This window comes from Schistocerca cancellata, chromosome 10 (genome assembly GCF_023864275.1).
Source record: "Schistocerca cancellata isolate TAMUIC-IGC-003103 chromosome 10, iqSchCanc2.1, whole genome shotgun sequence".
NCBI lineage: Eukaryota > Metazoa > Arthropoda > Insecta > Orthoptera > Acrididae > Schistocerca > Schistocerca cancellata.
In genome coordinates, this window is record NC_064635.1 from 223,232,769 (window position 1) to 223,245,677 (window position 12,909).

A 12,909-nucleotide genomic window follows, 5' to 3' on the forward strand; every position below is an offset into this window, starting at 1 on the left:
CATATTTCCAAAGAAGGTGGCATTAGGAGGCTACTTATGTGTAAGATGTTACACCTACTCTGTCTAGATGCATGCTCTGTTTCCATTGCAAAGAGTGTCATGAAGCTGTTGTATGCTCTTCTGAGAACCTGGCACACAACCATTGTAACTGGTCCTCGATATCCTGTGTACTGACATTGGGATAGAGTTGGCATCCAAGCTACTCTCACATATATTCTCATGGGAACAAATATGGCCACAGTACCTCATGTTACACAGACATTTCATAGAGCGTGTGGTTGAACATTGTCCCATTGGAAAATGGCACCATGATAGTGTCATATGAGAGGTAACACATGAGGACACAGGATGTCTGTGATGTACCGTTGCACCATCAAAATTTCCTCAGTCACTACCAGCTGTGCCATTCATCAGCAATGCATTCATCTTGGTCAAAGCACCACTCCAAATGCAGCCATTTGTGCTTTTGTTTTAACAGCAGTGTATACATGGGACAGTAATTCTCTTGTCCAGCTGTTGCCAGTATCCAACCAATAGTATGAGGGTTGACACATGGACTGCATTACTTTTTTCAGATGTCAGGTGTAGTCGATATGAACTTCAGTGATGAAGATGCCTACCCTCACGTTCACATGCAGTCTAACATTGGGCCGCTGTCACATCCGAACGCCCCACAAATATGCATCTTGCATGATTTGACCAGGTGTCAAAAGGGAGACCCACAATATGGTCCCTTTCAAACACTCTGAGGTGCCGGTAACGCCGTATCACTCGAGTACATGACATTATCACTCGACATCTGATTCTGTTCACAGCTTACATATACATCACCAAGCTCGGTAACAACTCTAAACAGAAACAACACCAATGCAGTCTGATTGCTGTACTGTCTGTCACAGAAAATTATTACACTGCTCATTAACATATATGCAGATGGTTTGTATATATACAGAGTGGTATCTCTTCTGGTTGCCTCAGTTTTTCTGTCAGACAGTGCACAACAGCTGAATGTAGAGTACCAAATAAAATCATGACTTCAGTCATGAGAGTATTTCTGCCACAATATTTGATGCAACATATTTTAATATCAAGATAACCATTTTAAAAGAGCCTTTTCTTATTAGAATAATTTCATATTCAAGGTTGCAAATAAAACATGTTTGTTCCACTAACGTTTATTTATTACAAACTACTTTTCAGTTTATTGGATTATGTGGTAATGACCAAATAAAATGAAAATTGGTTCATATTAAACATACATAAGTGGAACAAAACACAGTTGTTTGCTTTTTAAGCTTAAGTACCATAACTGTATCTGACAAGCAAAGTTTGGTGTGGAAAAATATATGTTTTTGATTTTCTAATTAAACATATCTGTCGCATTCATGAAAACCTTGGATTGTATGGCACTTTACATCATTATTTTGCAAATAATAGTTCCTGCTGTGTGCCTGAGACTATAATTTGACATGTATGTGTGAATGGTAATATAAAAACGAAATACTATTGTTATTATTTGTGATAATATTCTTTTACAAGCCACTGTTGCTATATCTTGCAAAAAGCCAAAACATAATTTATGCAGATGTGGGAGAATGCAGGTTACAATAAAGTGTCTTCAGCAATACACAACACATTGATGAGACAGCAGTTTGTGGACATATTGTAAAATAAGCTTGCAGTACACATGCAAATTTCCATATCTTGAATGACGTTTTCATTGCAGTTTTACAATTTTCCCTGCCCCCGCACTCTCTTATGAGAGGAGAAAATTAACCAAAAAAATAAACAATGTTACGAAAAATGAGAAACAGTATGATGAAATAATTTATTGAACTTAAAGCAAACATTAAATTATTAAATTACAGGTACAGTACAGCAAATTTGAATTTATTATGAAATATTCTGAAACATGTACACACACACACACACACACACACACACACACACACACACACACACACACACACACACACACACACACACACACACACGCATTATCTCTCTCTCTCTCTCCCCGTATCTCTCCACACTCAACTTGTTCCTCACACAATAAATACTACTGCTAAACAAAACATGTAATACTTAACAATAGTACAACAGTACATCGGAATATAAATAAATCTCATGAAAAGGAGGAAAATGGTGGCAAAATAGTGAAAATCATGAAATTTTTCAGTGCACTCTACTTGTCTGTAACCTACAAAAATCTGAGGCAGTTGCTTTGGTGTGCAGGTTTTAGTATTAAATACAGATCATAGAGACAAGCTACAGTCACAACCATAGCAGCAGCTGTGATTACAATTCTACGATCTTCACCATCACTGCTATGGCAGATTGGTAACTTGCTTGTATTTGTTTTAACTTGAAGGTGTAGGCAGTGTTTTGGAAAACTGTACTAATTGGAACAGCATACATACAAGATTAAAAAGAGTAAAGGATGCAAAAGCAGGCAGTACACTGAAAGTTTAGAAGCTTAAATACATTACCCATTCACACAATATAACAATGCATTCACACAATATATCAATGCATTTGGAATAGTCACAGACTATAGCAAGGTAACCAGGCATTTAAGTTGGAAACTTTCTTGTTATACATCACCATCTCTTCTGTAAAATGTGCTCATTATGATTTGTGAGACATCGGACATGCCATTTTAATATTTGTCTCATGGAATCATTAACTCTGATTACAAAAAAGTGGGTATGGAACTGTATGGTCAACTGAACCTACCAGTACTGCATGTTGGCTTCACCGTGTGATATAAGGATGTCATTGCTTATGAAATCTTACTTACTCAAATGGGAATAGAATAGAGACTAAAAAGTTAGAAATATTTCTTGTATCTGTATTATTTTTTGGTATGTAGATTGTGGTGGCAAGCTGATCTATAGTGTAGCCTGAGCTCTACATTAGGATGAAAGGTGGCAATCTGACTGAGAGTTGACAAAGTCAATGAATGTGAAATAAGAAATCTTGCTTGTGGTGGAATATTGATCTGTAGCACAGCTTGAGGCCTAGATTGCGTTCAGAGGTTATGGTTTGATTGTAAGTTGGTTAATTGGTATTAAAGGCTTCATTTAATCTGAACTACAAACCAAAACCTGAAGGAAGTGCCTAAAGATTGACAGATATGTGGTAAAAGGAAACTCTAATGAACAGGTTACTAAACATTGACTTTGAAAGTACCCACTGCGTCACTTGCACTAGGTCAGTAATACAATGGAGATGCATTGTAAAATGCCTGCATAAAGCAAACTAGATGGAATGTCTACAATTTACAGTGGTTAGCAGTAGCAAATTGGGGACATGGTTTTTAAAATAAAATCAGTGACAAATTAAATGCACACCAGTTATGTTAGTAGAAGAGGTTTACAGGGCTTTGGAAAGTCTGCACTGGCAGATGGAATTTGTGAGTTGTACCTGGATATCTCAGTGGATATGAGGACTGCCTGTGAAGGGAAGGATCTGTATTTGAGTACTGGCTTGATAACCAATTTTAGTTTCTTCGGAAGTTTCCAAAATAGCTCAATCTGAACTTAATTCTGCAAACATTTCCTGGGCTGTAGCTAAACCATTTTTCCCTGAGAGGAAAACATGTTTGAATTTATAAAACAAATGTTTATATACTTGCTGAGGAAAAGGACCACAGAAACAAACTAGCTGCTGTGGAGGTTGGGATGTTCGCTAGAGAGCTACTGCACAGTACGGAACAGAGGATAGAGAGGTATTGGATGTTTGAAGCTATGAAGGCAGTGACTTTTGGAGAAAAACATGCAAAATGTAAATGAGAGTGACAGGATGATAATTTTAGCATGTTTACTCCTGAGTACTTGTGATATTTTACTGGAAAAGGGCTGATAATTCAAAGTTCTTTCTTGAACATGTTAGCTGTCATCATCCAGAACTGATTATCATCTCTTTCACCTATTTCCTGTATTCCCTATCTACCCTGATAACATTTTCAAAAAGGTTGAGGATGGAGTCCACTTTTAATTGCATACGGAAGCACTAAATGCCCCCATCGGCATGTTTTGGCACCAGGTAAGTGGATGCATTAATTATTTTCTTGAGTATTGTTTGTATGCAACTCTTAAACATTTCCTTTTTTCCCCTTCACGTGTAAAAAGTGATCTGTTCTTATAGCTTAATACTGGTGTTGGTGCAGGGAAATGAAAAAAATTAGGTCTAGTGGTGCGTTGATAACTGGATCAATAGAGACAGAGACAGATGGTGTTGAGTCAGTGTTAGATCAATCTGTATATGATATTATGACTGTTGGTATGTTACACTGGCCAGTTTGTGTTTTGGTTTTTGGTAATCCTCCACATTTTTTGTCAGTGCAGATGGTAACAACACACAAGCATTTGAAATTTTGAGATCAACAGAAGAAACATCATAGACGTGTGGTACACACTGAGTTGAAACTTCCTGGCAGATTAAAACTGTGTCTTGGAGTGGTACTGGAACCTGGAAACTTGCCTTTCATGTGCAATGCTTTTATCAACTAGGCTGGCTGGGCACCATTGATAACAGTTTCACTACTGCCAGTAAATATGTCCTTGTTTCCAAACTTTGATAGACGATCTCATTGCAGTACCCCGCACTCCTGGAAGAAAGGAGAGACTGGCATATCAGGTGAAATATCGATGGTAACAAATTGTGTGAGAGGAGTGGAAAGTTTAGAAGATAAGGTGAAGTGATGTGATGGTTAAATAATGCTAAACTGAGGTCCAGCGGTTGGCTGAGTGGCTGGAAATCCTGCTGCAGTCAAAGTGGTTGCATCCAGAGCCATGAAGTACCACAAGTATAAATTCCAGCACAACTGTATAATATTTTATCCTCGCTGCTTTACGTAATCTACCTGAATATTTGAGATTAAATATTTGAGGGATCATGACACATAATGAACTTACTATGATACCTAAATTACATTTACACATGTGTGTGGGTGAAGGTGGGAAGGGACAGATACAAAACCACGATGTTGGAGAAGTAATGAATTTAGGAACTCTATACTTCAGACAACCCAAAGAGCCTACCAACTTGAGCACGGAACTCCAAAAATGATGAGTTATTTTGCTAGTGAGGACCTTCATGTCTTAGTAACATCCACTGTTTGTTAGCAGCACCCAGTTTGCCAATGACCTCTTTTGACTGTAACGCCACACAATGTCTCATTAATGACGGAGTTACAGCAGTGCCATTTGTTGAACACGTGGTGATAGCAGCTAGAACCTCTTCTGGTGATGTTGATTTGGTCTCCTGGCTGATGCAGTCTGTTCCCTGCCAAAAAGAAAGAGATGTCAGCCTTTGTATCGATATGTGCTCTCTACTTAACCTTCTTGTTTTAGTTTACTCCTCAGAAATGTTTGATGTATGGCATGCTAGACGTAGGATACGTAGGTTTGTGTACACTGTTCTTTACATTGACTGAGTGAATCTTTGAATTACATTTACAAATCCATTTTTCACATATGTGTAAATAACAGAATATAAGCATAAACTTATGTAGGAATCACTGTATTGCAGTTATTGCTGTACATATTGCTCTTCATTGTGTTGTTAAGAGGTGTGCTTTGTCAGATGTGTAACTCAAGCAGTAAATGGATGGTGGAGCACTTCAGAGGTGAAAAAGTAAGGGCTGGGAGGAAGAACCAACAAACATAAATATACAAAGTAATAGTTCTAAATGCTAGAAACTTTTTTCTTTTACAATTTTGTTATGTGTCTATCATCATTTCTCAAAATTTCTCCTCTTGAAATTAAGTGTTGGACAATTATTTTGTCTTCTTGTAATTTTCCAATTTTCTGTTACATATAATTTATCAAATGTTCCAATAACACTGCAGAATCTAATAAGTGACATTTGTGATGAAATTATTTTTTAAATTTCATTTGCTAAGACAAGCAAGCACTAGATAACACAAATGATTAAACAATAATTTTGAGTTAAAACTGTACATCAAACTAGAGCTTCAACCTTGTCGTATTAGCCACATTAACATGCCTCATTTCAATTTCTCACTGGCTTTCCACCATTCATTCAAACTCCAATGGGGCATCATTCAAACTCCAGTGGGGCATACTTCATTTCTCCACGAGGAGTAGAAAACAGTTCAACATCTGTGCAGTCCTTATGCTGTGGTTAAGTCAGAACTCTGCACAGTATCCATTATCTCAGAGGTGGCAATCACATAGCTTCAAGGCACAGCCTCTGTGGGGATGGAAGAATGAGGAGAGCTCAGAGGCGTGTAACATGCATGTGCCCACACATTTCAGTAATAGAATACATCACATGAAAAGCAGGTTTTGGGATTTGAATCTGGGCTGATTAAACAGTTTTAATTTCTCCTGTCTGTTTAACAGAATAGGAATATTCCCTGTCATATACCCAGTTGTATACACACATGAGCAATTGGACTTTGGCAATGGTTCAGTTCTTTCTTTGTCTTGTTTTTCTTGTGCCTTTGGCCTACATTGTTATTAACAGATTTGGCATGGTTAATATAAGGGGCTGTCAGAAGCCCTTCCTGTTGCCACAGGCTTCAGTTTATTTGAGACAAGAACCTAGTAACATGTACACACCATTCATTTTTATGACAGTGTTGATGCAATGTGGCATGCACTCCACAAGACACCAAAAATGTTCAGGACTGATTCTGATCCGCAACCACCACCAACAGCTCAGAGCTGAATTTGAGGCCTACACACTGTGCTCAATTGTGGCCTAGACGTGTTCGGCAGATGACGGTCGTGTAACCTGGAGGGCAATTGAGCCAAATCCCATCAGTTTCCCTCACGTAGAATTTTGGGCAGCACAAGTTTTAACCTGCCCAGCCCATGTCAGATGTGCTGGCCACGAACTATCCCGTTTAGTCAGTGAGCTGAGTGCAGCCCACCACACCACGTATGCCAGGCTACAAGGCCAGCCCATCGGCCCGTTGGCTTACCAGCTCACTGTGCTGTGCTCTCTGCTTACAGATTGACCACACCAGCATGTCGCTTGTGCTGTGATGTGCCTTTCACCTGTCAGCTTTTACTAGATGTCATTGGATTCTTACACTGTGATTATCAATGATTTCATTATACAAGAATACAATGCTTTGAATGCTGCTAAAGTATGCCCAGTTTGCATTATCTGGAAATTAAGAATGTATTGTGGCATTTATGTCCCATGCCAGCCCACCTTCTATTAATCTCATTGTATGGTATTGTAAGGTTCACACTGTAAGCCAGAAAGCAGTTAAGACTGAAGACACTCCACATCCCCCCCCAACCCCCTCAAGTGACAGGTTCATGAAGTATGAGAATGAATGTGCGAGTAGGATCAGTGTCATACTAGAGAGTACAGAGAATGTGGTGATTCGTACTGTGAGACTTGGCAGCAAGCACATCACTCTGTTTATTAATATTCACTTTTAAAATGTTTACATATGCTTTGTACTAGACCGTTGACAGTATCCAAGCTGATCTAACCTCGGTTGCAGCAACGCCAAAATCAAGCTCACATTTTAATTAGAATTTTATACATCATGAACATTAATAAAACTGAGAAACTGCAGGGGCAGATTCTGGACTGGAAATGGAGGAGAAAAGTCCTATGAACATGTGTCTGGAAGTGAATTGTTGACACGGTTCATGGCACTGACAGATGACACTGATACATCACGTGATGGCTTTCAAAGTACAGTTCTGAATAGAATGCAGCAAATATTCTGAACAATCTGTATACTGTCTGCTGTCTTGTAATAGTTTAACCAGGAATCATACAGTATTATGATTTACCTATTTATATGTATTTACAGCATTCACCAAATAGTGGAGATTCTGAGATGCAGATAGGCACAGCAAAAAGATTTTCACACTTAAAACTTTGGCCACGGCCTTTGTCAACAATAGACACGCAAACGAGTCATTCGTGTGTGTGTGTGTGTGTGTGTGTGTGTGTGTGTGTGTGTGTTTTGCGCATATGTGTGTCTATTGTTGACAAAGGCCATTAGCCTAAAGCTTTAAGTGTGAAAATCTTTTTGTTGTGCCTGTATGCGACTCAGCATCTCCACTATATGGTGAGTTGTAACTTTCCTTCTCATAATATTGTTACATTCCATCCTGGATTTTCCATTGTCTGATATTTACAGCATTCTTAGACAAATGCATCTGCCCAGCAACATTTCAATCAGTGGCCTTACCTTGTGGTTACAAATAACAACGGTGTGCACTTTTTTTCAGTCAGCCTCTTTCTTGACAGTCAATTGAATCAAGACACTTTTGGCCATTAGCACTCTTCTTTCACTTGTTGTCAGTCTTTGTAATCCAATAATAGGCTGCTGCAGCAGGAGCCATTGGCATATGCTGTGTTTCATTACATTTTATCCACTTGATTTTGGATTATTTTTACCACTATGGATGTAAAGCTGTTCCTGGTCTATTAAACATGCCTCCTATCACTCCTTCTGAGATAGGAGAGTTTATAATCGATTGCAAGAGTATAAAAATAATAGGAAAATGCTGCTGTAGGCACATCTTACTTGCTCTCCATCAGTTCTTTCCCCTTAGCAGTCTGTGTGCAGGGTGAAGTTTATTTCCTTCTTTCCTTGAAGCATTCTGCAATGGTGTTTGAGATAACATGTCACATTTACTCAAAGGATTTTTCGCCTACACAATACTTTGATGATTAATGATCTGACAAAACTACATCTGTGGTTTGTCAGCTACTCTTTCAGCAGGGCTAAAAATGTGCAGGTAAGTTCCCCATTTTGAGTGAGGAACTCGATTTAGAATGCTACACTATTCTCATAAATTTAACAGAGCTGTGAGAAACAATTTAAACTGGTAAAATTTTGATTTTCAGATAGAAATAGGGCATAATGAAGAAATTGTATCACTTGAAGTGAGGAGGAAATGACAGTGTCCAAGAAAGCAATCAGTATTTTTAAAAACTGATGTTTCAAAAAGTAACAGTTTACCCAGTTTTTCTAAAACATAGTTTTCAGTTACAAATACAAGAAGTATAGGCCAATTCAAAATGAATGTAATGTTTACAAATGATTATAACTATTTAACACACAGTCGTACACCAGCAAGAATTACACAGAATGTTAAAGAAAATTTAATTTTCTTTTACATACAGTACTTTATAAGTGTTCTATATGACCCCCCCCCCCCTTTGTAACATGGGCAACATCTAAGCAGTAATACATTTCACATAATCTATTCCAAAGCCAGTGTGGAGTCACCATAAGAAGGCAGCAGAAATGCACGTTTGGTGTTCTGGAATTGTTTGCAGCAAAGGAGGCACATGCAAAAGGTCTTTCAGGTAACCTTAAAAATTAATCGGTGTCAACACTAGCAGATTCAGGGGGAAGGGGGGGGGGGGAGCGGCTAAGAGGCTCAAGGGGCCCCCCAAATCCAAAAAGCATCTGGGTCCACCCATGACAAATCTTCTCAAATTAAACTTGATATTGTTCTACTGTCTTAGTACTATACTACCTACAGTGCAATTTTCATCACTTGTTAAATAATCCATTTTAAGTAGGTGTAGTCATCATCATCATCTTGGATAGTTTTCCAGCCTCTGGCCAGGTCTGTATGGAACATAGGCCTCTCCATCGTCTTCTGTCTTGCCACCATCTGTCCGTCTTTACCTTGGTCCTAGCCTTCTCCTTTCTTCTGGATGCATTCCTCTACTCCTTTCAGCCTTCTGTCTCTCCGTCTTCCTCTTGGTCTCTCTCCTTCCAGTTTTATCTCGTGTATTTTCCTGGGTATCCTCTTCTCCTCCATTCTCTTATTGAGTCTGTACCATCTCAGCTTTGATTTCTCTATCTCCTCCTGTAATGGTTCCACCTTCATTAACTTTCTGATCCTCCCATTTCTTAACCTGTCTATCTTTGTCACTGATGATTTGGGGGAATAAGGAGAAGGAACAGCAGTTGAATGTATGGGAACGAACAGTACACCAATATGGGATGAAATTTCCAATATGGGATGACATTTAGTGTAAGTAAGAGTGAGATAATTATCACAAGAAGAAAGAAGAAGAGAGGAACGACTGGAACAACAACTGGTGTGGAACGATTGAAGTACCTAGGAAGTCTTGATTCAGGAAGATGGAAAAAACGGCAGAGAAATAAACGAGCTGGCGAGAAAAGCAGAAGCATTTCGGAAGAGTGCCAGAAGGCTGATATGGAGCAAGGATGTAGCCCAAATCAGAATGTTTGAACATGACGAAGAAAGGACCACTATCAAAACTTGAAATGAAATACTGGAAATTTTTTTGAGGAAAATCCTTGGCCCTATCAAAGAAAACGGAGAATTCCTCCGAAGACACAACTGTGAATTATACGAACATACAGAAAACATTGTTACCAGCATGACGAAGCAGAGAATGATGTTGTTTGGTCATCAGGAAAGAATGAACCCACAAAGACTTACTGATCGCATACATTCATCAATTTCAAAAACAAAATCGTATTCAAAATGGGCAAGCCAAGTTAAAAAGAATTTACAGGAAGCTGAAATTTCATTTGATGACATTCAGGATCGAGAAGTTTCCAGAGAAAAAGTCAGAATTACTAAAAACCTTATTTCGCTTCCTACGCCAGTTCCACGTCCTGCCTGCAAATGGTCAAAACAAAGAAAAGCACAGTCAGTCAAAATGAAAATCTACTGGCAAAAGAGGAAAACACAGTCAGGGAAGAGAGAAAAATCTTCGTGGCCCACAGTTGGCCGAAAGTGAGATGAAATTCTTGAGAAGTAGGTGTAGTATGTTTTCAAATTTTACATTTCTCTAAGAAGGTGCTTATGTGACTAGTTTTTAAATGGCGCGCCACCCATTCGGAACGCAGCTACATACACACAACACTGCCGCCACACGCCCGCTCGACGCGAATGTGCAGTTTGGCTGTGCGCGCGCTGCGCCGCTACTTCACGCATAGCGCGTTGTTGTATGGTTTGTCGAATCAGACACAATAGAATTCGCTGTTCAAGTGGTTTTTGATTGTAATCAAGGCGTGCTTTTGTTTGTATGTGTCCGATTAAAAAAAATTACAATGAAACTTTTTTTTCTTTTTTTTTTTGAAAGGAAGAAAGAAGACGTAGAATGCGAAAATGAACCAGCATTACCTGGAAACAATGTCGGTGACTTATCATTGTCGACCCAACGTTCGGCAGGTACATCTTTCTAATTATTTTTTAATGTACGGTACTTAATGAAATTTATACAAACACGATTAGTCGATGTTCCATCATCTTTTGGGCGTACACTCGGGACAGCGACAATTCTTCTTGCGATATTTCGGCTAGAAACCTCCCAGCCATCTCTCCGTATAAATAGGCACGCGCAAACGCTATGAACTCAGTCTCTGACTCGCCTTGAAGATGGCTGGGAGGTTTCTAGCCGAATTATCGCAAGAAGAATTGTCGCTGTCCCGAGTGCACGCCCGAAAGATGATGGAACATTACGTCCGCCGGGAAAACTTCAAGAATCACGATTAGTCGAGCTTGTGACTTTTTATTGGGTTGAGTTCGTTGGCCTTTCTGTCGGTGTGGTGCGGACTCGATCAGTATTGCGAAGTTAGTGATTTTTCCCTCTAAATTTGATGGTTTTGAGTACATGTCTAATGTGCAGATCTTGCATATACTGGCTAGTGTGAATCATGGTGGATTTTAAAAAGATTGGAGTGGTTTATGGTAAAATTATTTTTTAAAGCCACATATCCATATTACATACAGCAAAGAGCACTATTTCATTTGCTAACATCTAGTAGCTCTTAAATTTATATCACATAAACATTTATAATACACGGTATTTTGTCTCCGTTTCCGTGTTGTTTTGTGCCCGTATTGTTACGCACCCGCTTTGTTATGCGCTCTAGTATTAATAAATCTGCAGTTGCATTCACAGTGCGTATCTGTAGTGCCGGTGGTAATGTGGTGTTTCTTAAATCACTTGTTGTTTTGGTGCTAAACGTATGTAAAGGGACAGTACACCCAGAAATTTCGTGCAGAGTCGCTACGCGACAGGAAATTTACAGACTGTCTAGAAAGAATTCTAGGTGATGACACAAGAGCATATTGTAAATTTTGAGGTAATATTTTGTTAGTGGGTTCTGCCGCAATAATAAGCTTACAGTTGTGTAAAAATGTACAAGACAGCGGCAGCACCTTTGACGACAAACAAAAATATCTTTCAAAACCTTGATAGCGTATTCAGACGTGACTCAAGCTGAGGGTTCCCTTGCATTATTTGTTTCCACCCATTGTCCGATCATGTCATGTCATCACGTAACTGGTTTGTGCAAGAGTAAATTCATAGACAGTAATATTGCCAGAAAACTTAAATTACGTTGAACAAAATGTAGTGCAGCTATAAAACATGTAATAATGCGGTATTTTGTGGAAAATGTGCTGCAAGATATCGGTGACAGCATGTATATCATTATAATCAATGAATCAACAGACATTAATGTGACCAAATTTTTAGGAATAACAATAATATATTACAGTGCTGCTACCAATGAAATCATTTACACGTTTTTAAAATTAGCCGATGTCGAACATTATAATGCACGCCTCAAGAATTAAAGTTAGATCTAAACAACCTCCAGGGTATAGGCACAGACAATACGAACGTAATGGTAGGTGTTCACAATGGTGTCAATCAAATTTTGAAACATGTAATTCTGGATTTGATTGTTATAAAATGTGTAAGCCATTCAGTTCAACTTGCTACTTCTGCTGCAAGTGAGACGCTCCAGGAAATCTGGACTTGTTAATTAGGGAAACATATAATTGGTTTTTGCATTCTTCAACTAGCCCCACAGTTGAATAGTAATATTTATCAGACTGTCAAAGAAGCACAACCTCTTAAAATTCCACGCGCATGTGATACGCGAAGTTGTCCAC

The 12,909-nt window shown here is 38.8% G+C and overlaps 1 protein-coding gene across 1 annotated transcript in view; it reads right to left on the reverse strand.

Moving 5' to 3' along the window:
* Positions 1-1,942: 1,942 nt before the first annotated feature.
* Positions 1,943-12,909, reverse strand: part of LOC126106289 (uncharacterized) — a 77,233-nt gene continuing 66,266 nt past the window's right edge. The window contains exon 8 of the mRNA XM_049912509.1: positions 1,943-5,289. Within this exon, the coding sequence (XP_049768466.1) occupies positions 5,235-5,289 (55 nt within the window). The 3' untranslated portion in view covers positions 1,943-5,234. The remainder of the gene's footprint in view (positions 5,290-12,909) is intronic.